Here is a 25050-nt window from a genome sequence, read left to right as displayed (position 1 = left end):
TTCTTTGACAAATAGTGACTATGGGCTCATAAAATGATGAACAGTGTGTCATCATAACCTTCTAACCAACAGGAATTGATAATTTAATTTTACTTTTACAAATACTGCCTTTGGGTTCATAAAATATTAAACAGCGTATTATCATAATCTTTTAACCACAGAGAAACAGAATAAAATTCTGTTTTTACAATCCAACTATGCAGTTTTTTAGCTCCAAAATAGTATTTCTAGATGGCTTCTATTGTTCTTTCCCATTCTTCATGAGTTAGAACGTTGTCAGCTGATTTTTCTATTACTAAATATTACCACAGACCAAAATAAAAAAGTTAACAAACAAGTGTTACAGCCCATTGAGATTTTCCTAAATTTCTCCAGACAAATGTGAGGACGGTTCCTTTGAAAAGGAGATGGCCGATTTCCTTCCGGCAGCCTTTCATCATCCGAGAAAGTGCTCTGTGTATAATGGTCTCACTGTTGAACGGACAGTAAAATTCTAATCTTCGTTCCCAAATATTTTTAGGCAGCATACATTATGAGGGCATGCTGAAAAATAATGTCTCCGAATTTTTTATGTGAAAACTCTTAATGCTTTTTAAATATAAGAAATGTTGTTAACATTCTACACCATTGTTCTTTACATCTTCATATTTATTTCTCAACAAAGTCACCCTGCAAATGGACACAGCTCTCCAAATGAGTGACCAGTTCACTGATACCGTCACTGTAGAATGTTTGACTTTGTTGAAATTGCCGTAACCTCATCTCTGCTGACACTTCATCAGTATCAGAGTGAAGTCCTTGAAGGTGTTCTTTAAGTTTTGCAAACAGATGAAAATCAGGTGAGGCCAAGTCAGCACAGTACGGAGGATGATCTATGCTTGTGAACCCGAGCCATCAGATTGTTACAGATGTCACAGCACCCATGTGTGGTCCAGTTCAGTTATGCTGGAGGAGAGGGTCCCCTCCATGTGAGGCCGAACTCTTCAAATTCGAAACCCAATCACAACACACTGTTTCTCACACACTGATACAGTTACACTATAAATCGCCAAGTTACATGCTACAATCCAGACTCCTCTAGCAGCAGAGGGCTGTAAATACGTAGACATGAAAAACAAAAATGTAGGATGTTAATAACATTTGTTCTATTTAAAAAGCTTTAAGAGTTTTCACATAAAAAACATTCGAATGCATTACTTTACAGCATGCCCTCGTAAATGAACTTCAGTGTACGTAACAACATTCTCGATCTACGCAGACTTTGGCTTCACTGTACTTCATTCAAAATTTCTATCCATTTAAACATTTGTAAACACAGTTACAGAAAGAGATGACCAAATTATACATCAATACATAGTTCAGAGCTTTTACTGACCAACTAAATTTAAAAGAGGCAACCTGCCTTAAAGCTTTGGTGCAGTTTTCACCTGAATGCTGTGTTGAGCTCCTTGTAATTGAACTTGTCTGGCGCCAGGCCGACCAGAACGGAGTCCGCTTCGTCCTCCCCAGATGCACCGAGCCCCGTGAAGTCCTCCTCGGCCTGCGCGTCCAGTAGCAGCAGCGGCCGCAGTCCCCGCCGCTCCACCAGTTCTCTGGCCGCCCACAGGCTGGACAGGATATCCTCGGGCCGGACTGTGAACCCGATCTTCGTGAGCCGGGCGTGGAGACGTGCCCGCGACTCCTTGGTTGTGTTTGTGACGAAGCGCAATGATAAACTGCTCTGTTGCAACCTGTTTTGAACAGTGAGGAATTTTCTGAAGTACAAAGACTACACAGTCTAATTACTCTCTGTCAAAAGAGAGGACTTTCCATTTATTACTTAAATCTATATCTTTACTGTACCTGTAAAGTTCAGAGGACTATTATTATATACAAACTACTTTATGTGATATTATTGAGAACATATACAAAAATTAGTTTTGCTAATACACTCTTTGATGTAGACAGCCGGAACATGTAGGGAAAGTGTGGCATCTGTGAATAACAGCTGCACTGAGGGTAAACATCAAGAGATATTGGAAGAAGAGATCTGGGTCATCGCTTGCTTATCGTAGGGAAATTTTGACCGGGAACTCTGGCTTCTAGAAAGAAATTAACACAGACATGAAAAGATTGACTACTCCAAAGCCCTGAAAAGTAAATGCAGAAACAGCTTCTTTTTAAAACTTGGCCGTATTAAACATTTTCTGGGCACCACATCTTAGTGCTAACACATTTCCTCAAATTACAGCTTCATAAACCTAATAACTGCCAGTTTGTTGTGAAGTGTGCCAATGGGCACACAATACTAACCTAACCTAACGACAGCAATTTACTTCACTTGCAATACAAATTACTGAAAATACATAAATTGTTAAATATGTTGGCTTGGCCATAGAATATTTTAAAATGAAATTTTCAATTTGTAGCATTGTGTGTGTTTATATGAAACTTCCTGGCAGATTAAAATTGTGTGCCAGATCGAGACTTGGAGGTGAGAACTTTGTTTTTCGTGGGCAAGTGCTATACTGATTTGAGATACCCAAATGTGTCTCACAGCTTCACTTTTGCCAGTACCTCATCTTATAGCTTCCATACTTCACAGAAGTTTTCCTGTGAAACTTGCAAGACTGTGACACAGGGAAACTTATGTGAAGTTTGGAAGTTAGGAGGTGAGGTACCGGCAGAAGCGCAGCGAGTCACATTTGAGTACTTCAGTCAGTACAGCACTTGCTTACAAAAGGCAAAGGTCCCGAGTCCGAGTCTCGGTCCGCCACACAGTTTCAATGTGGAGGGAAAATATCCAGCCAAAACCTCTAGGCAGGCACATCCACATGTTCTATATGACAACACGCAGACAGCCGGAACATGTAGGGAAAGTGTGACGTCTGTGAATAACAGCTGCACTGAGGGTAAACATCAAGAGATATTGGAAGAAGAGATCTGGGTCATTGCTTGCTTATTGTAGGGAAATTTTGACCAGGAACTCTGACTTCTAGAAAGAAGTTAACACAGACATGGGAAGATAGAATATTCCAAAGCTCTGAAAAATAAAGTGGTAATGTAGCGAAAGAGTAAGATCTTCAAAAGGCATATAAAAGAATGGCAATAACTGGAACAGTCAGTAAATACTGAGCAGTGACCAGTGACCAGTAGCTACAGTTGTAACTACAGAACAGCTGACTTGGTAGAAATTCATCTACGACAAGACAGTATCAGTTCTGTGAAGGAGACACTGCTGACAGACAGGTAGAAAGTATGTTACAAGTATTTGATAAATTTTCATAGTTGACGTTGCACAAGAACAGTTGGCCTTTGTCTCAAGAAGATAGTACTCAGTAGTTATTTGTTAGTAGGAACAGGTAGCTGCATAGCATTTGTTTCCTGTGAATTAAGCCAGAGAGTCCGTCAGTTCCCTCAATTATCAGTTTGAGTAGATTAGTGCTAGTCATAATATGTTGTTGGTTTACTTAACACATGTAACCAACAGTGGCAGCTTCTGACTATTAATGTATAAATGGATAGACATCCCTGAAGTCTCTCATTTGTGATGGGATTTGTGAAACACGATGCGTGAATGAATGGACAGAATTGGTACTGGAACTAGAGACAATCGATGTAAAAACTCACCGGTGCTTTGGTCAAAAGAATCATCTGTTTATAAATACAGCACCTGAATAACTTACCAGTGACAGTAGAAAGTTCTTTCTTGAATGATGTCATCACAAACATATCATAGTTACACAAATATTTTACTTATTGACACTGGTCAAGTTCTGGGATAAACGCAGCGTCAACAGATTGTTATGAAATTTTGCAGAATTAAGAGTTTACAAATTTCGCATTACTAATACCTCTTAACTGAAAAACTATACAATTTACCTTATTGTCATGCGCCAGTAAAGCTCCTATCCGCCAGTATAGAGATGGTGTGGCATGGACGTTGATGAAAATACTGTTCTGTTGTGAGTAAGGTTTCTCATGATCAGCCCTTATAGTGGAGTCAAGAGGGAGTAAAGCTGCCTGTTGCTTAAGATTGATTCTGTGGAATGGAGAAAGGTGTCTGACAGGGATGGTAATCTGCCACAGTAGCAAGATGATGAACTCTTAATTACATTTACACAAGTTTGTTCACTGTTAAACACATTTCTCTGTGAGGTGTCTGAGTGACAATACGCCTACCATACATGTATCAGCTAGAACATGTTTACTATTATTGCATCCTATTCAACATGGGTATTGCCCCACCAAGCGATACAAATCATGTAGTATTGTGTTCTAATTACTATTAGGGTACTAACTTGGTTGCCTAACTCAGACAGAAGTGCAGTTACTGCTGCTCATTCTGTCTTCTGTAACTACTGCTAGATTACATCACACTACTTTGAAAAATGCCAGAGCTTCGCCTCCTATACAATTCTACTGCTGTTTTTATGTAATGCTTCAAACAGACTAATGTCATCAACTTTTCCTCTGACTTGTACGTTGTCACCTGACACAAATGCCTCTCTCGTGCCATCATCATCTCAGAGTAGCACTTGCCCCCACACAATCATTTATTTCTTGGGTGCATTCCAATCTCTTCTTGCCCTATAGTTTTTATCCTCTACAGCTTTCTCTAGTACCATAGAAGTTAATCCCTGTGCTGTGCTCCCTTCTCAGAAATTACTTCTTCAGATTAAGCCAAATATTTGTTACTAGCAGGATTGACTTTGCCCAGAATGCCCTCTTTACCTGTGGTAATAAGCTGTTTATGTCTTTATGTCTTTGTTGCTTAGTAACCTGTGTTATTTTGCAGTCCCCAATTTTGATGTTGATTCTTACTAATCTCATTTCTGCTATTTCTCATAACTTTCATCTTACCCTTAATCCGTCTAAACTTTCTATATACTGACAAAATCAGTGTATAATTGAGATATTAGAATTACGTGAAACTTAATTTCTCAAGTCCAACTTTTTTGATAAAACAGCAGCAACTCCACTGTGAATGAGAGAGGGGGGAGAGAGGGGGGGGGGGGGGAGGGAGGGAGGGAGGGAGGGAGGGAGGGAGGGAGGGAGGGAGGGAGGGAGGGAGGGAGGGAGGGAGGGAGGGAGGGAGAGAGAGAATGAATCTGAAAATTATTTCTACTTCTACAAGGAGCTGCTGAAAAATAATGCCTCCAAATTTCTTAAGTGAAAACTCTTAAAGCTTTCAATAAAGAACAAAATTTATTAACATTCTAGATCTTTATTCTTTGTGTCTACATATTTATTTATCAATATATTTACCATGGCGACAAAGACATTTCTACCAACAAAAGACCAGTTTGTTGATACCATCACTGTAGAATGTTTCGCTTTGTAGATGGAGCCACAACCTCACCTCTGCTTGCACTGCTTCATCACTATCAAACCGGAGTCCTCAAAAATGTTCTTTAGGTTTTGGAAACAGATAAAAATCAGATGGAGTCAAGTCCGAGCAGTATGGAGGACGATTGATGACAGTGAACCTGAAGCATTGGATTGTTGCATGTGTCACAGCAATCGTGTGTAGTCTAGCACTGTCATGCTGAAGGAGACGGTGCTTCTCCTGTGGACGAACTCTCTGAATTTGTGCTTTCAGTTTTCTGAGAGTTTTGCAGTTCCTTGCAGAGTTTATGGTGGTGCCTTTAGCCATGAACTCCAAATACAACACACCATGAGCATATCAGAGCATGGTGAGCATGCCTTTACCTGATGATAGCACATTCTTAAACATTTTTGGCACTGGTGATCCTTTCTGGTGGAGCTCCATCGATGCTCTCTTGTTTTTGGGGCCAAAACGGTGACCCGTCACAGTGTAGTTAAAGAACTCACCACCCTCATGCTCAAAATTGAAAAGAAATAGCTGAGAGATGTCCAGTCTCCTCTGTTTCGTGCTGCAAGTTAGCATTCGAGGCAGGCAGTGTGCACACAGTTTTCCGTACTGCAGTTCTGCAATGATGCCTGTACACACTCTTGTGATATGCCACACTTACCTGAGAGCTGTGTGTGTGTGTGTGTGTGTGTGTGTGTGTGTGTGTGCATGTGTGTGTGTATCTAATGAGTTCATGAACCTGATTCCAATGAGTCTCATCAGTTGACGTACACAGTCGTCACTCCGAGCTCTGTCACAAACGTTGAGGTTTGCACCAGTGTTTCCTTCATTACGAACACAAACGACTCAACATTGCACATTACTAATTTCACTGCAATCACCACTATAAACAGCTCTCACTCTTGTATGGATTTCAATTGGAGGCACGTTTTCTTTGGTCAGAAACTCATTTACAGCATGCTGTTTCTCATCCACTGACAGTTATGTCACACTGCCCTGTTACACACTACAATTCAGATCCCTTTAGTGCCACAGGCTTGCAGGTTGCATCAGCAAAGTGAGAAAGTTGACCCTGAAATATGTATGATGCATAATACCTCAAACAATATAGAGAACAAAACAAAAAATTTGTAGGTATTACTTTTCAGACTGCCCTCATAGTATTGCAATTGTGAATTGCTGAGTTCATCCTAAATTCACTCTTGTTATCAATCACAAACACCATTAGGGAGTATACATATTGGTATACGAGTGTAAGAATCCCTAGCTCTGCAAGATGTTTGGTTAGACATTTTACAAAATATTCTTATAGCATGCTTCTTTAGAATAAACACTTTTTTCAGCTTATCTGTAAAGCCCCAGAAGATTACTCCATAGTACAGAATCAAGTCAAAGTATGCGTGGTACACTATCAATGGTGTCTGCAGGGCAACACAATCAGAGAGATTGCTAAGACCAAAGCAGGCAGAACTAAGCTTTTTGATTAATTCGTGCAAACAGCGATGCCATCTCAGTTTGTAATTCACTTGGATTCCCAGCAACTTCACCCATCGAGCCACATCCAGTGCATGCCTCATGATCTCTATTTATATTCAAATTAATGAAAGAACTGAACATGTATCCCGACCATTTCCAAAATTTTTACAGTATGTCTGAAGACTGTTCCTAAACTGTACTAGACAAAGTGAATGACAGCATTCACAGATAAGCACTGGAACTGGAATTTTTTGATCATAATTCCTGTTTTCTATTTAAATGTAAGCGGAAATACTGCAGATTATATGAGAGATGCTCAAATTATTAGGGTGCTTTTCCAAAACCTGATTATCTGTAAATATTTGACTGTTGTAGATCAGAAATTCCTCATTACAGGGTATAGTTTCCTACCATGTGATAGAGATTTTGTCCTTGTAGAGAGGAACAGAAGATCCAATCACCCAGACTACTGGATTCCAGTAATTGGCAGTGCCAAAGACAATGGATTCATCATCTGCAGGATTTCAGGAATGTTAGCACACTAGACCAAGGGTTGTATAGAGGCTAATTCAAAATAACAGAATATGTCAGGCTACACATTTCATCTGACAACCCTATTACACTAAGAAGAAAACACAGTCATGACATCCAACAACTGTGGATTTGCCAAAGCATTGCAAGGAAGACAAGAGGTGGTGGGAAAAGAAATCTGCTGCTAAATAACATCTCAGTTTTTTCTATCTTGTATGATAAACTTTGCCAGTAAAAAGTGCCAAGAAGAAAGGTTTACTAGACATGTGACAGCACATTTCAGCTAAAAAATTGAATGTTTATGAGCAAGTACCAAATGAATATTGGACTTTCAGGTCTGACTGACAAAACTCATTGCCTGAGCACAGAAAATGTAATGCTGATTGTAACTGCAACAGGAAGAGTGTTAAATTTTTCCATATTTTCTGCTGTCACCTGTAGAGATTTGAACTTCAATAAGCATTATGCGTTTTTACTTGTGTTGTTGCACTGTCTCAAAATATGCTTTCTGTTTCTGAAATGAGTAACACAATAAAACCAGTCTGTTTCAGTGGCACAATATTGTAACTTCACAGATTTATTTGTTTTTCATCCATGGAAGGAAAAACAAAAGAGTGCTTTTTTTCAAAGATGACACAAATAAATATGTAATAACTGTTACAAAAATATGCAAAATGGTGTTTTAGCTCACATACAATGCCTGCATCAAGAAATATCAAATAGGTAAGAGTAAAATAGGTGAACATAAAACATCCAGAACTTTGGTTACATCAATAGCAAAATCCCATTTCATATAATAATGCTGAATATTTCTGGATGGAGCAATATGTAAAATAATGTAAAGGCAACTGCTCACCTATAGTGGATCAATGTGTGGGGGCACAGTAACACATAACAGAAAAAAAAGCATTCACACTAGCTTTCAAGCACTAGCTATCTTCCCAGCAACAGTGTGCGTTTGGATGTGTCTGTGGTTTTGCGTATGAATGTGTATAGTATTGCTGGAAAAAGAGCTAGTGCTTCAAAGCTAGTGTGAATGCTGTTTTCTGTTGTGTGTTACTGTGCTCCATGCATCGATCTGCTACAAAATCCCATTTTACATTCATTGCTCACTGGAACACACATTTTTTTTCTCTTCTCTCTCTTTTTCTTTTGACAACATGAGAACAAAAACATTTACTGACTGTTTTGTGAATGAAACTATTAGTGGAGACAAGAAAAATTGACAAACGGTGTATATCTCTGCCACTGGATCTGTAATTGTCTATCTCTAGTTTTAAAATTAGAATAACCCTTAATGCAATAATACCTCAAAATGTTATTCTACCTAACTTCATAAATGAGAAAAGCATGAGCCACAACTCCGCACAGTGTGCAGCCACATCGTTGAGTGTGGCACATCATAGCTCATCGCGGCCAAATCTCAAAACTTATTTACTTGGGACTGAAGAGAGATATGGCTCTCCTTCCAGTGTTAAAAACAATCTTGCTATGTTAACTTCATTTTGCAAGCAGTAATGATGGCTCTAAAATGCACTAAATGTAAACTGGCCAGTGACTACCTTTTACACTGCAAATGTTTTGAAATATGTGCGATACTTACTTAACTCAGAAATATCAAATTAATTAAGCGACCTCAAAATGAGAAACCATTCATTATCAAGCTATGATAACATACTATAAGATGTGAAAGAATAAAAAAAAAAATTAAATAGTTTCCTGTGAACTGAATGAGAAAGATTGCATAACGCAGGTCATGTGTGAATCACAAAATAGTGGTTTTCATTTTTTGTGTGAAAAGTAAAAGCTTCACTTGGGAACTAACTACAGAGACGAATGTAGCTCTAAATAGTCTAGCATTTTGAGATTTCACATTAAAGAAAACAATAGCGCACCACTTGAACATGTCCACCTCACATCACATTGGTGTGCCATTGGTGGTTACAAATGGACACGGTGAAGACAACAAGCGACACTCCTCCATACCACCTCTGAACTGCTTCGTTTATTAGCACGATGGTGGCTTTAAACAACAACACGTCCGCACAGACGTCTGCACCATGACCCTTCTGTTTGAATTGTGCCTTACAGAATGGCAAACAAACAACTTGCTTATTCTCTTCTCATTTCTGGATCTGTTAAGCTAAAAAAATACATCAAATGAAGGGAATATACTTATCTACAATCATGAGATTGACAAATATTGTACAATGACTTATCAAGAATGGCTAGAGGATAAGCTGAAGCAGCATTCATTATTTTGGGAAAAACAGCTGTCATGTATTGCTAAATTAAAGAGACTTTTGGAAAAATGAGAAGAGACTATATAGGAATTTTGTGCTCAGATGGCAAGCTAGTGCTGAGCAAAGAAAGGGAGGCTGGAAGGTGGAAGGAAATATGTGGAAGTCCTACACAAGGGAAACAAAGTGGAAGACAATATTATATAAAGGGAAGAAAAAGTAGATGAAGGTGAGATTTTAAACAGTGCCAAAGGCAAAAGAAAGGTGTAGTAAGTAATTACACATATTGTAAAGTCTCTATAAAGAACTCTGACATGAAATAAGTTCACTTTTGCAGTTGGTGGATCCTGGTGATGATGCCTTAGATATTCCAGTCTTGGTAACAGTTTGTTTTACCTGAACATATAACTGTTTTCAGCTTTACATCTCTCATCAGATCTACAACAGAAAGATAAAAATACAGCTATTTCAGAACCTAATACGTGCAAACAGGAAAACAAGTTAGTCACTAGCTGCACTGTTAGGCAGTTCAGTTAATACATGTCCTTCGTGCCCCTAGCTTATGATGTAATAAGCTTACTTGTTTTTTCCATGTTTGTACTTATTGGTTCATGATCAATTCACAAATTCTGAAATACCTTTATTTTTACTTTCTTTTTCACTATAAATCGATAGTGACTGTACAGAAGAAATTAGTAAACTCTCCAAATGTGGCAAAGACTGAATTCTATGATGTATACAGAAATTTGAATTTTTACGATCACTTTACATTTACTCCTTATTTGTATTGTTCCCTATAGTAACAAATCAGTGATTGTGACTGACACAACCACAGTACAAGCTACAAAAATAATTTCTATGTAGACTGTCTCACTATTTAAGGCTCACAATGGGCTTCCAAATTATAAAAAGTTCCTATTACACAGACTTGGAAATTTCTGAGGGGGGGGGGGGGGGGGGGGGAACCAATTACCTGATAATCTACATTTATGGATTGAAGATATTTATTAACTGTGTGAATAACAGCAATGCTGACTATAAACACATTAATTCTGATATCACACTGATTGTGTACATATTAAGTTAGCAACAAGAATAAGCAGAGTCTATTTAATGTAACTGAGGAAGCAGTAGTTTCATTCAAAGTATCCATTTTTCTACCAATTTTACTGTGCTAAATTTTCATTGAATAAACAAGTAGTTTATGCTCAATTTCAATATTACAACAAGTGCTTCCCTTTGTTAATCTTCTTCATTTTTTATTTAGACAAAAAAATCAATTGTTAGATACAAAACTGAAAAACAACAGTTTTTCTTCTTGTGCACATTTCATTTCATTATGAAACTTCCTGGCAGATTAAAACTGTGTGCCCGACCGAGACTCGAACTCGGGACCTTTGCCTTTCGCGGGCAAGTGCTTTACCAACTGAGCTACCGAATCACAACTCATGCCCGGTGCTCACAGCTTTACTTCTGTCAGTATCTCGTCTCCTTCCAAACTTTACAGAAGCTCTCCTGCGAACCTTGCAGAACTATGTTTGTGCAGAACTTTCACGTTTAGTCCCATCCCCACTTCACTCTCTGCCTTGAGTGTGGGCAGGAGAGGTGGGGGCTGTGAGAATGAGGAAGTTTAGCTAGACTATTTACCATCAGCTAGGAATTTTGCCTACGTAAATAAAGTCTTATTACTAATATCTGATCATTCAATACGCTTATTTACACATTCTACGCTACATAAGGTAGCATGCAATATAGCAGGCAAAACACCAATTCCATGTTGCAAAATGACAAAAGGCACCTCAAATAAAAGATTATGTCATGTTCTTAACTTATGTTTTCAGTATATAGGAATTATCTGTTTCCTAATTTATGATCAGTCCACCTCTGCAGCTGAGTGGTCGGTGTGGGTAGCTGCTACGCAAAAGACCCTGGTGCCATTCCTGGGACTGTCAGAGATTTTTTCCTTGGTGGAAGGATTGGAATGGGGAGCACTCAGCCTTGTGATCCAACTTAGGACCTACTCCAGTGAGAAATAGCAGCTCTATGGACTATAAAGCTGACAATGGCTGGGAGAGTGGCATGCTGGTCTTGTGCTACTCTGCACCACATCCAAATGACCCCATTAGCAGAGGATGATACGGCGGGCGGTCGGTCCCAATTGCCCCATCTGGGCCAGAAAATGCAGCGTTGTCTTTTGTCCAATTTACACTGAGGTGACAAAAATCATGGATACGCACATATACAAATGGCAGTAGTATTATGTACACAAGGTAGAAAAGGCAGTGCATTGGCGGATCTATCATTTATATTCAGCTGATTCACGTGAAAAGGTGTCCAATGTGATTGTGGCCACATGAGAGGAATTAACAGACTCTGAACAAGGAAGTTTAGTTGGAGCTAGGACATTCCTAGATGTTTGTAACAGCTGATGGTAGGGTTAGAGAGTGGCTCAGACCCCACAAAGTCACGGACCCAAGTTATCATCGAGGCACTGTACATGCTGGTGGTTGCTCTATAATGATGTGGGCTGTGTTTACATGGAATGAACTGGTTCCTTCGGATGTTTGGCTACTTGGAGACCATTTACAACTATTTATGGATATTGTGTTCCCAAACAACAATGGATTTTTTGTAGATGACAATGTGAAATGTCACTGAGCCACAATTATTTTCAATTGGTTTGAAGAACACCCAGATCGCCTGACGCGAATCCCATCGAACATTTATGGGACATAATCAAGAGGTCAGTTCATGCACAAAATTCTGCACACTTTGACAATCTGGACTATTCATTACCAAACGAAAAGCTGAAACTAAAGATACAGTTCTATTAAAAGCAAAAAGTTTTCTGTGACAGTAACACACAAGAAAAAACCTTAATATTTCGTAAATGTAGAGCCAATAAAAAATGCTAGCAAAAATTTAATGTGTACTAGAAATACACAATATGGACATATTATACTACAAATAGGGGTAAAAATTAAATAGTGTACTCCGCATTTCCCTTTCCCTCCCTGACATTTTTCACAGTTTACATACAATAAATGCATCAAAGTACTCCTCAGAGACATGTCTATTATCTAACACATATTTTCTGAATTTACCTTACAGTCTTTGTTTTTCTGTTGAAAAGTACTAAATATGGTAAAGTGTATTTCAGGATGGCGCGGATGTAAACATTAGGCTACACTCTACAGGTCAGTCTGTTCCCACAAGATCATTTGCAATTCACACTTACTGGCTATGCCAACTCACCAGCAAATTCTCACTTTTTGATCGGACTCAGAACTTGGGGATTGTTACAAATTAGTGTGGCATCACAAAACAGACTTCTGGTGAGGGTGTGGGTACCAATACCACGTTTTCGTTGAAATCAGTGTGAAACTATGTGAATTACTAGACGATGAAAAAAAAGAAAACACCTATTCTTATAGGTTGTAAACAACAGTATCAGTATCCATTGTGACTACAACAACGCGACAAATGTCTGTCATAATCTGCCTTGAAAGGCATGGAAGCAGAAATCTTATATGTAAGAAGTACAACAGGGGTAAAAAAAAAAAAAGAATGTAACTTAATGTCCTTGGTTTACATGTTGTCAGTGTGGTGGAAAAACAGTAACCCATCCAACGGCCAAATTGGTGATTAAGAAGCAATTCTAACAGTAACAGCCAGTAATCAGTCGCCTAGGACACTGGAAAAAAGGACTAAAGTACAAAGTAATATGTGCATCCTGACTCAAAACGGCGTAAATCCAAAATGTTTTCGACGAGGCCAACCACAGGATCACTCCTCCCGAGAAAATGTTTAAGTGCATAGACAACGTTTTCGTTGTGTATCAAATAAAACTAGAAACCTCTGATGAAATAAACGGACGAGACTTTCCGAAAACTGAACACACTGTTGCAGATGCTACGTTTCTTTGCTCCTGTGGCATACGAAGTGTTTTCATCACAGGGTCAAGGCAAGTTTTTACGGCGTGTTTATCAACATGTATATTATAGAGTGAATCTCATGTTTCTTATTAAGAATCATTAGCGTCGCAAGTGTAACTGTGGGTAAGAGGTTGAACGCACAGACATCAGTCAGTGCTCTTCGGGACCTGCAACAAATAATATAAGATGTAATCTTTTTATCGTTTTTGTTCAGCGTCACACCTCTTCAGAGCGTCCACAGCTCCCGGAGTGGGCTCATCTTCTATATGTAAAGTGCCACTAAGATCGATTAATACTAATCTCACTCGTTTCCCCATTTTGCTAATTATTGTCTTCGCCATAAATAATCCACTTATCTATGATCTATGTGTTCTGCATTTCTGCCAACTTGACACACTCATCCATGACAAAAAATGTGAGTCATCATTTAACAAAATATATTCAGTAGAATTATATACGGCAATAATCAGTAAAGCATAGATAGTATCACATAACTGATGATCTGCTACTGCTTCAATTCAGTTCATTTATTCCTCGTTCAGTAACATTGACTAAGGGAAGTTGGTTACAATGATTGCCTGCACCAAACACAGGAAGACCGCCAAATTCGATGTTGGCGGAAATATGAATTCGAATAATAGAGTACCAAATAAAATTATAGACTAAATTCTGAACGCATGTTTCATAAAAAGTTGACGAGTTTTATGCCGTAAGTACGTTTCTGGAAGTTATGTAGCAATATTAGCTACAATATTAGCTATAATATTAGCTATAGCTGTAATATTTCATTTTGCAGCCCTAAATTAATACGATTGTGTCAGAATTTCAAATTTCCTTCAGCGCAAGCAGGATCTGGAGTTATATGGAAAAACCAACGCATTTCAAACTCATCATGGAACAACTAAACCTTTCTAGATATCTTATTAGATAATATGTAATGCCTCTTTCCTCAGAGCTTTCCTGCCGTTTATTGATTCATTATGCTCCATAATACCATCAAGAAATCTACAAAGGGTCATGATGTATCTTAATAAATAAAAAACTTATTGTAGAAACTTTATCTGGATGTATTACAAACCGCAAACAAAAAAATAAGTAGGAACAATATTTGTAGATGTCACGAAGTATTTGTCAGATGAATGCTCAGTCATCTATGGTGTTCCACAAGGTTCAGTAATGGAACATCTTCTTTTTCTGATTTATATCAATGATCTGGATGTGCTTATTGATTTGCATAGAACAATTCTGTTTGCTGATGACACAACATTGGTAGTAAAAGCAACAAAAATCAATAGAAGCACATTTTCAGTATCATATATTACGACTTGTCATGCAGCTTTACAATGAACAGAACAAAATTGCTATATTCTGAGGTGTAATATGCAGCTGGTGCAAATTTACTACTGCTTGCTTAATGTTACATCTATGTAAATGGTAACAATTGTCTACTATGAGAATGAACTCTTGAGTGTGCTGTTACACAGAAGTGTGGAAGTGATACACAACCTTGGCACCAGATGAATGTGCTACCATCAAAGATTTTCGTGCTCATAAGTGTTGCCTGGAACCTCTCTTGGGAATTCTTGACATTCATTCCTGAGCCTATTGATCTCTTCATAAGAGTTACCAGGCAATGAAAATTTGGTGGCTTTCTCTCTTCTGTCTTCAGGAGGGTAAATTTGAAAAGCAGTAATTAATCTGAAATTATCACACTGAAAGAACAAACTTAGCTCACTTGTAGGTAGGGCCACTTACTGGTACTGCATTCTGGTTACCGGGTTGCAGATGTACAAGTTCTTTGACACTTTAGGTCTCCTTCTGATCTTCAGTACTAATCTTCAATAGCTTTCCTAGAGATGGATTATTTGGTGGAGTTTCACTATTATGAAATTTCTCAGTACATGTAAAGTGAATCTAAAGACTTGATTGTGCACCCAGTGAGGTCAGTCAATATAAGTAGGTTGTTATAGAAGGCCAGTTTGAGGAATTGCCCTGTTGCCTACCCATTAAATAACTCGTATTTCCACACATAATCAGAGTGGAGAGGTAAAGTATGTTTTCAAATACTGACATTTACCTATAGTCTATCCACTACCCAGTTCCTTGAAGACTAGGAGGCATATCTGGTGTTCACCACACCACTGTGGATATATTCTTGGACATGGGTAGTGTCTGCATCTGCAATAATTTTTATTCAGCTTCTCAAATTTTGAAGTTATTGTTTCCATTCATTCTTGAGCAGCATGATTTTCATAGCTTCCTCGACGAGCCAGAAACTGGCAATCTGAACCAGAATTTTAGTTTCTTTGCATTTGTTGATAGAAGGCTCAACGCCAATCTTTCTTCCTGCCCTTTTCTCCATATCTTTGAAGTGTTTACGTGTGAGGATGTGTTCTGTAGCATCTTATTTGATGGGGTATAGTAGAATGGCATAGAGGCTCTTTGAATTTGTTCTTCTGAAATGTCCGAAAGTAAGGAATGCAGTGGACAATAAGTCAAGTATATGTGATGGTGGCATCACATTTTCTTCTGCTAAGAGTACTGACTCTTTAGAAGGGACATAGGAAAGGAAAGAGAGCATAAGGTGAAGACAAGCAACTCCTGGAAGGTGACCAGTGTTGGTGGGTGTGAATGAAAGGGGGGGAGGGGTCACAATTGCATGGAGGTGTGAAATAGGAGCTGAAGTGTTCAGCTTTACCTTTCTGACTGTTATGGTCAGTGCATTTTGTGACAAGAATCTCCACTGTAGAAAAGGAAATTAGCTTTTTGATCAGCTCAGTATTACTGAACGTAGCTGGGGCTCTTGAAAAGCACTGAAACCTCTGTCAGACTGAGGTTTCGAGAGGATACATTAACAACTATTTCTAGGTTTTGTGGGATGTTGGGAAGGAGTTTTGGGGGATGTGGCATTTGGAAGATGTCAGCACAACAGGCCCTCTACACCATGTCATGTTTACTTGGTGAATAGGGAACAATTGTGTTTCTCTTGCAGTAAGATGGATCTGTCGTTCAGTGATATCCTAAGGCAGGAGTAGAATGACAGTGTTGTCGGGGAGCAAGAACTTCAGTAAGGAACATGCAGTTTAGGTAATTGGAATCTCATCATAAGAGTACCTTAAATTACATTATAGAATGAGAGCACCTTACAGAGATTATAGAGGTTGTTCAGGGATGCTGCAACCATAGAAAGACCTCCAGTCCCATATCCCATCTAGTACTTGACCCTGAACTCATCTCTGTCTTCATCCTTAGCACATTTGTCCTGCCACTTGAAGATGGTGCTTGAACTAACTTAATTACCTCAAAGTAGTACTCCATACTGTAGTTGTGATTGAAAGAATGTGAAGTGTGCAGACATTAGTAAATTTTTACTAATAATGTGTCTCATCTTGTGCAGTAGGAAGAGAGTACAAGCAAGTTTGCCACATAGATAATAATCGTGTTTACCCCATATAGGTTTTGTAAATTTTTATATAAATGCAATCCTAACAATCTGACATTTTTTTTGTATTTTGTTTGAATGTCTTCAGGGTGAAGTGAATTTCTTCAGTTTTTATTATCTTTACAGATAAAAGATTGGTCATGCACCAGTCACTGCCAGTTTCAGTTACTACTTTGTTGTAGCGTAAGCAATTTTGCTGGAATTAGTGTCATGTCATCTGCATCCAGTACATTGTCACATAGCATGTAATTTTGGAAGTCACTGATATACACAATGAACAGGAAAGGCCTAAACACTGAACCTCGTGGTATTCCTCTGTTTATTTTCAAGGGTGTTGACATTTGGTATGGCTGAGATAGTTGTAATGGCATATTTATGACATCATAATGGTCGACATGAACTATATTCACAGCTAATAATTTAGACAACTACCAGCTGTATAATGGAAGGACGATAGTGAAAATTTGTGCCGGACCAAGACTCAAACCCACATTTCCCGCTTGTTGCAAGTGGCCCCTTTACCCCCATTAGGCTATCTGAGCACAACTCATGGCCAGCCCCAAACTTCCATATGCCGTCAACCATGTGTCTACAACTTGAACTTCTTCTTCTTGCATTATGGCCTCTGTAGGACCACGGGTAGCTCCTTCGTGGACTGCATTTTCCTCTTCTTCTCCCAGAACCTTTTCATCCTTTCTCTTCTTCTCTCCCGCTCCTCTCTTGAGATCTTCAGTGTCCTTTTCTCCTATCGGCTCCACTGGTGACACTCTAATCTTTTCCTGTATTCTTCTTTGTCATTGATCTCCGGCACATTGGTCGGTGTATATTTGTTCCTCCAGTTTTCCTTTCCTTCGACCTTGATCCCCAATTCCAACTAGTCCTTCCGAAGTTCAACAACCCACTTAGTTCCTGTCTTTCCCCTTGTCCTCCCTGTTGTTTCCTACACTCTCTTCGTCATTCTGTCCATACTCATCCTAACTACATGTCCAGCAAACCTTGCCCTTTTGAGTCTGATTTCCCCAGATATTGTTCTCATGTTTTGGTACAACTCTTCCCTAGTTCTTTGCATCTACCTCTCTCCACCTCTTTTGGGTTCTAGTACTTTACTCAGTATTTTTCTCTCTTCTTTCTCTAGTGGTTCTGCCCCATTTCTTCCTAGTGTCATTGTCTGCAATACTGCATTCCTCACTGTTGCCTTGTAGTGGCTTATCTTTGCCTCTGTGGATATATTCTTTTTATTGTATATTTCTCTTGTCATACAGAAGGCTGACCTCATCTTCTTTATCCTCTCTGTTATTCCCACATTGCTCCTGTTCCTTTTTGTTATAAATCCTCCCAGGTATTTAAATTTGTCCACCATTTGCACAGTGCCTTCTGGTGTTTCTCAGTCTGCAGTGGTATTTAATGTCTTTGTCTTGTTATAGGCGATCCTCAGTCCCACCTTTTTGGCTACCTTACTTAAGTTGTCGAGTTGTGTCTTTGCATCTTCTTCCGTCTCACTTACTGTTGCTATGTTGTCTGCAAAGGCTAGGTAGTCCACTTGATCCCTGTTGTCCTTTTTGTCCCCCACATGGGTCTTTGGTATTCTCATTTCCTCGTTTATTGCTCTCCACTGCCTGATCACTTCATCCAGTGCTATATTGAACAACAATGGTGACAATCCATCTCCCTGTTTAACACCAGTCTTGATCTCAAATTCTTCTGACAGTGCTCCTCTAAATCTCACCCTTGCTTTTCTGTCTGTCAGAATTTCTTTTATGAGTTCTTGTGTAGTTCCATCCAGTCCTCTGTTCTTCAGGATCCTAACAAGAGTCTGTCTGTCAATGGTGTCATACGCCTTTGTGAAGTCCAAGAAGGTTATTACCATCTCTTTGTTTTTTAAGGTCCTATGTTCGATCAGTTGCTTCAGGATGAATATCTGTTCTATACAACCTCTTCCCTTCCTGAATCCCACAAGAACTGTACTTTCTACCTGTTCCTCTACTCTCTTGAGCAATAGTTTTGATAGCACCTGTAATTGTTTGCATCTCTCTTGTCCCCCTTCTTATGGCATGTGCGACTTCAACCCTGGTTGGAGGGTGAGGCTCTCTCTCTTCTGTGTCAGTCCCTAATTCCAGCTTGTCTTCAGGTCGTTCACAGTTCAGCAGGTCGTGGAAGTACTCCGCAAAAATCCGACAGTTCTCCTTTGCACTAACAACCAGCTCCCCTTTCTTATCTCTTATAAACAGTTCTCTACCCTTGTATCCACTCAGACTCTTTTTGAATTTCCCAAAAAAGTGTCTGCTGTTGATTTTCCTGAAGTTGGTCTCAATCTCGTCCAGTTCCTACTTCATCTTCTGTCTTCTGGTCCATCTTATTGTTCGGGCCACTTCCTTTCTTGCTCCTAAGAAAACTTCCCATTTTTCCAGGTCCTTCTTGCTACTCCGGTCTTGTCCAGGGATCTTGAACCTCTTGGAGATCGCGCCACAGTGGCATTGGAGATTTGTAGTTCGCTTCTGTTTTTCACCTGCGAGCTGACACTCTTCGACTGCACTCTGTTTACAAACAGCTGTGTCATTAGTTACTTGCTGCAAAGCAGTCTTCACTTTATTCTCTATTTGTTCTGAGATCTGACATTCCTTCTCCATTAGGAATTCCTGGAATTCCGTTAGGAATTCTTGGAATTCCTGTTCTACTTTCATAGCTTGTTCGGATAAATATTGGACTATAGTTTCCTTTTGCACTTGTATGTTCCTTACGTATATTCCCATACAGGGGAGACATTTTAATTGATAGTCTCTCACCTGGTGTTGGCAGATAAATACAATCTCCTAATGGTAAGCTGACTGCTCACAGTAAATAGGAAATCCAGGTTAGAGTCCTGGTCCAGCACAAATTTTAACTGTTGTCACTCCATTATACAACTGATTGTTGTCCATATTCACAACTGCCAATACATTTCATGTATTTCATAACAGATATGCTTGCTACAATGCCTGATCATCACCGCACCGTACCTCTGGACAACACAGTCACTGCAATATCATACCATAAAGCTCTAGCTTTTTTATCATGTAATGTCTGACAGAATCAGCGGCTTTACTTAAGTCTAACAGCATTGCAGAAATGAGTTTCTTGTTCTCAAATCCTTCACATATATTACTGAGGAGACAGTCTACTGCTTTTGTTATTGACAGCTGAAATTGAAAGCCAAACTCGCTATTACTCAATAATGTAGTACTTTCAAAATAATTGTAAATTTGCAAATGTATACTGAGAAAGTTTACAGTTATTTTGGAAGTGTTTACCTGACAGAAGGTGTCCAAAAACAATTCGGAGGTATTACTTTTCAGCACTTGCTCGTATTGAGCATACATATAATTTTACACTGAACACTGTCAGCTGTATATATACTATTCAATTTAAAAAATAGTTTAATATGAACATGAATATTGACTAGCATTAATACCCCCAAATCAAACCCTGCTGCAAGATGGAAGCAGCAGCTAATAAGATATCCTTTTACTATCTATTAACAGTTTCAAGAAGCAGCTTTAAATAATTATTCTAGGAATATATGACACCCCCATATGTATTGCTTACATAGGGATCATGAGGACACGATTAGAATAATAACTGCATGCACATAGGCATTCAAACAATCATTCTTCCCGCACTTCAAATGTGAATGGAACAGGAAGAATTCAGAATAACTGGTACAATGGGGTGTACCCTCTGACATGCACCTCATGGTGGTTTTCAGAGTATATAGGTATCTATTGTAGGACGTGAGCCTCTCATGTGAGTAGGTATTCTTGAGGATTAGGGTGGTGAAACAGATGATACTTTGAGCTGTGGGTGAAGGCCAGATGGAGTCATTACCATGGAGTGGATTGTATGTGTAGGGGTAAATGACTTCAACTTTTGGGGAGGCAGTTTTGATTTGCATTTATGTTAGGTAGTTTTTGCTTTCCTGCAGCTGTTGCAGGTTGGCCAATATATGTGTTTGTCAAATTTTTTGCGTTGAGGATGTTCTCTGTAACAAGGGTGGGTGGGTGTTTACTTCTTCAGCCAGATGGAAATTATATTAAGGGCATCACTGACATAAATATGCTTATGGGGTTGCTTTAATGACTCTGTATGGGTCCAACTGTGGATTTATTATGGTCCACTATTCATTAAAATTTTCAGTGGTGTTAGGTGATGCCAAAAATCCTTTTTAGGTAGGTAGATCCATTATTATTTCAAATAACTTTTAATTTCTTCATTTGGATCATGTAAATCAATTATATTAGTGGCTAATGCAGGGTGAGTGGTCAGAGAAAGTGGGGGAGGAGAGAAGGAGGAGAGTTCTGGTTAGTTTTGTGGTGGTCTACTGAGTAGTGTTACAGTTTAAATGCTCTAAAACTTTCATTCTTATTTTTCGTTCTTTTTTTAGGTGTCTGTTAATGACTCAATGTCTCCACTGTTCAATGAGTTGTCACCTTTGCTCCTAAATTATTTATATTCTGCTAGGACTTTAAAATGTGTGATGAATGAAATTGTGGGAGTTGTGTATTTGAGGCTTTGTTATAATGAAATCTTTGCATGAGATATTTTTTTAAATGACTGAGGGTCATCTGGAGATTTACATATATTGGGTTGCACCATGCATATGTCTGACATGTTATTGTTCACTGTGTTGTCCACCTAACCATGTGATGTGTAGACAGTAGCCCTTGTCATTTAAGCAAATACATTAGGTGCTGTCTGCTTATGGATATGTTGGTATTTGTGCAATTTGACTATGGCAAAAAGGATCTGTCCACAGCAGGAGAAGATGATATGATAAATCTCTGTAAATTACTGTGACAACAAGAGATTTTCACATTTATGTGTGTGAATAAAGAAAAATAATCCATAACAATTTGCTACCTGAGAGTTAAAGAAGTCCATACATTGCATGGAAGAGAAGAGAATTATTTGGTTGTTGTCATTGTTGTTGTTAATTGTCCCCCCCCCCCCCCCCCCCCCCCATATGAGAGGGTGCAAGCTGGCAGCAACCACATTGCTGCTCTTCAACAAAATAATGTTAAAATATATATATGAAATAGGTTTTTACAGTTAAGAATATTGAAATGATGGGATTAAAAACATTAAAACAATATCTCCTTGTGAGTTACTATAAAACACAGTCAGCAATGGTGTATCTGGTTCTAGGTTGATGATGATAATGACAATGATGCATTTAACAAGTTCCTCACAGTCAGTTCCCAGTAAATGGAAAGATGGTGAGCTGAGGGGCAGTAGAAGAATACAGATAAATGGGTTGCTATATTGAGATGTGGGAGGATGATATCAGGATGGGAAGGCAGTGTACAATGATGGCTGGCGCAGGAAGAGGCAGAGATGGGTCAGGAAGGTTGAAGAAGTTTTGGAGCTTTGATTTAAGGAGATAATATAGATTATGACAAACAGAACAACTTCCTCTAGGCCAGTCAGCACAGATTCTAAAAACATCAGTCATGCAAGACTTAACTTGGACTTTTCTCACATGACATCCTGAAGGTTACAGGTCAGAGCAGTCATGTTGATGCAGAGTTTCTTGATTCTGAAAAGCGTTTGACTAAGTGTGGTACCAAAACTTACTGACAAAAGTTTGATCATATGGTGTATCAAATGAAATGTGTGCCTGAGTTGAGTATTTCTTCGTTGAGAGGATGCAGTAAGTTATCCTGGATAGAGATTCATTGGTGGATGTAGAAGTAACCACAAGTGTGCCTCAGAGAAATGTGTTGGTACACTTGCTATTCATATTGTGAGTTAATGCACTGGCTGTCTGGGGGACTGATGACCTTAGCAGTTTAGTCCCCCTTAAACATCCCAACAACCACCACCACCACTGGCTGTCGATATCAATAACGACCTCAGACTTTTTGATGATGAGGCAGTTGTCTATAATTAATTACTAACCAAAAAAACTGCCCAAATATTCATTCAGATGTTGAAAAGGATTCAAAATTGTCAAGAGACTGGCAGCTTGCTTTAAATATTCAGATATATAAAAAGTTTTGCACTTTTCAAAATGCAAATCTCAGTAACCTGTGACTATAATATCAGTGCCTCAAAAATCAACTTAGTTGACTCATACAGATTCTTGGTTGTAACAATTTGTGGCAATATGAAATGGAATGATCGCATAGGCTCAGTCATATGTGAAAAGAGTGGTACATTTGAATTCATATGTAGGATATTGGGAAAATGCAGTCAATCTACAAAGGAGATTGCTTACAAAACACTTATGTGACCCAGCCTAAAAAATTGCACGGGTGTGTAGGACCTATATCCAAAAAGTGTAACATAGGACATTAAAAATATACAAAGAAGTGCAGCGTGGATGGTGACAGGTTGGCTTGACCAATGAGAGAATGTCAAAAAAAAAAAAAAAAAAAAAAAAAAAAAAAAAAAAAAAAAAAAAAAAAAAAAAAAAAGGGGAGGGGGGATCTAGCTATCCTCCAAAAGCCCACTTACAAAGTTTCAAGGATCAGTAGTATGTAAGAAATCTAGGATTGTGCTATTACCTCCTACATATTGCTCTCCAAAGGGACTGTCAGTATAATATTAGAGAAATTGCTATCTGCACAGTAGCATTTAAGTACTCCTTTTTCCTGTACTATATGAATGGGAAGAAACCCTAATACATAGTACCATGGGGCCAAGCCTGTGTCATGCAGATCATGGTGGTTGCAGAATTTGCATGTACATCTACATCTACATCCATACTCTGCAAGCCACTTGACGGTGTGTGGCGGAGGGTACCTTGAGTACCTCTATCGGTTCTCCCTCCTATTCCAGTCTTGTATTGTTCGTGGAAAGGAGGATTGTCGGTATGCCTCTGTGTGGGCTCTAATCTCTCTGATTTTATCCTCATGGTCTCTTCGCGAGATATACGTAGGAGGGAGCAATATACTGCTTGACTCCTTGGTGAAGGTATGTTCTTGAAACTTCAACAAACGCCCGAGATACTGAGCGTCTCTCCTGCAAAGTCTTCCACTGGAGTTTATCTATCATCTCCGTAATGCTTTCGTGATTACTAAATGATCCTGTAACGAAGCGCACTGCTCTCTGTTGGATCTTCTCTATCTCTTCTATCAACCCCATCTGGTACAGATCCCACACTGCTGAGCACTATTCAAACTGTGGGCGAACAAGCGTACTGTAACCTACTTCCTTTGTTTTTGGATTGCATTTCCTTAGGATTCTTCCAATGAATCTCAGTCTGGCATCTGCTTTACCGACGATCAACTTTATATGATCATTCCATTTTAAATCACTCCTAATGCGTACTCCCAGATAATTTATGGAATTAACTGCTTCCAGTTGCTGGCCTGCTATATTGTAGCTAAATGATAAGGGATCTTTCTTTCTATGTATTCGCAGAACATTACACTTGTCTACATTGAGATTCAATTGTCATTCTCTGCACCATGCGTCAATTCGCTGCAGATCCTCCTGCATTTCAGTACAATTTTCAATTGTTACAACCTCTCGATATACTGCAGCATCATCCGCAAAAAGTCTCAGTGAACTTCCGATGTCATCCACAAGGTCATTTATGTATATTGTGAATAGCAATGGTCCTACGACACTCCCCTGCGGCACACCTGAAATCACTCTTACTTCGGAAGACTTCTCTCCATTGAGAATGACATGCTGCGTTCTATTATCTAGGAACTCTTCTATCCAATCACACAATTGGCCTGATAGTCCATGTGCTCTTACTTTGATCATTAAACGACTGTGGGGAACTGTATCAAACGCCTTGCGGAAGTCAAGAAACACGGCATCTACCTGGGAACCCGTGTCTATGGCCCTCTGAGTCTTGTGGACGAATAGCGCGAGCTGATTGAATAGGTGTATGATAGGGTAGACTTCTGGATCAAGCAGAAATAGCCTTTAGAGTTGCCTTGGGAAAGAGTATTGAAAGTGGGGAGATGGATGGAGGGTGGGCTGTATGGTATGAATGTAGCAGCCACCCATAATTGGAGAGTATTGAAGAGACAATTAGTGTTTGCTTTGAGTTTTCTCACTGTATAGGATATTCAAAGATGTCCGAGGAATATGAGAGGGGGAATTTTATAAGCTGGTGGAGGA

At 39.0% G+C, this 25050-nt stretch overlaps 1 protein-coding gene across 2 annotated transcripts in view; it reads right to left on the bottom strand.

The window, feature by feature from the left end:
• The window catches only part of LOC124719097 (haloacid dehalogenase-like hydrolase domain-containing protein 2), a 38376-nt gene extending 24518 nt beyond the window's left edge, over positions 1-13858 (bottom strand). Inside the window, exons 1-3 of one of the 2 annotated variants that reach the window (XM_047244791.1) lie at positions 13719-13858; positions 3862-4021; positions 1428-1730 (exon numbers count right to left, since the gene is read on the bottom strand). In XM_047244791.1, the coding sequence (XP_047100747.1) occupies positions 1428-1730; positions 3862-3872 (314 nt within the window). In that variant the 5' untranslated portion in view covers positions 3873-4021; positions 13719-13858. The remainder of the gene's footprint in view (positions 1-1427; positions 1731-3861; positions 4022-13718) is intronic. The other variant, XM_047244790.1, reaches the window with a different exon arrangement.
• Between the last annotated feature and the right edge of the window lie 11192 nt (positions 13859-25050).

This window comes from Schistocerca piceifrons, chromosome 10 (assembly GCF_021461385.2).
Source record: "Schistocerca piceifrons isolate TAMUIC-IGC-003096 chromosome 10, iqSchPice1.1, whole genome shotgun sequence".
Taxonomy (NCBI): Eukaryota; Metazoa; Arthropoda; class Insecta; order Orthoptera; family Acrididae; genus Schistocerca; species Schistocerca piceifrons.
This window is presented reverse-complemented; position numbering and strand designations above follow the sequence as displayed.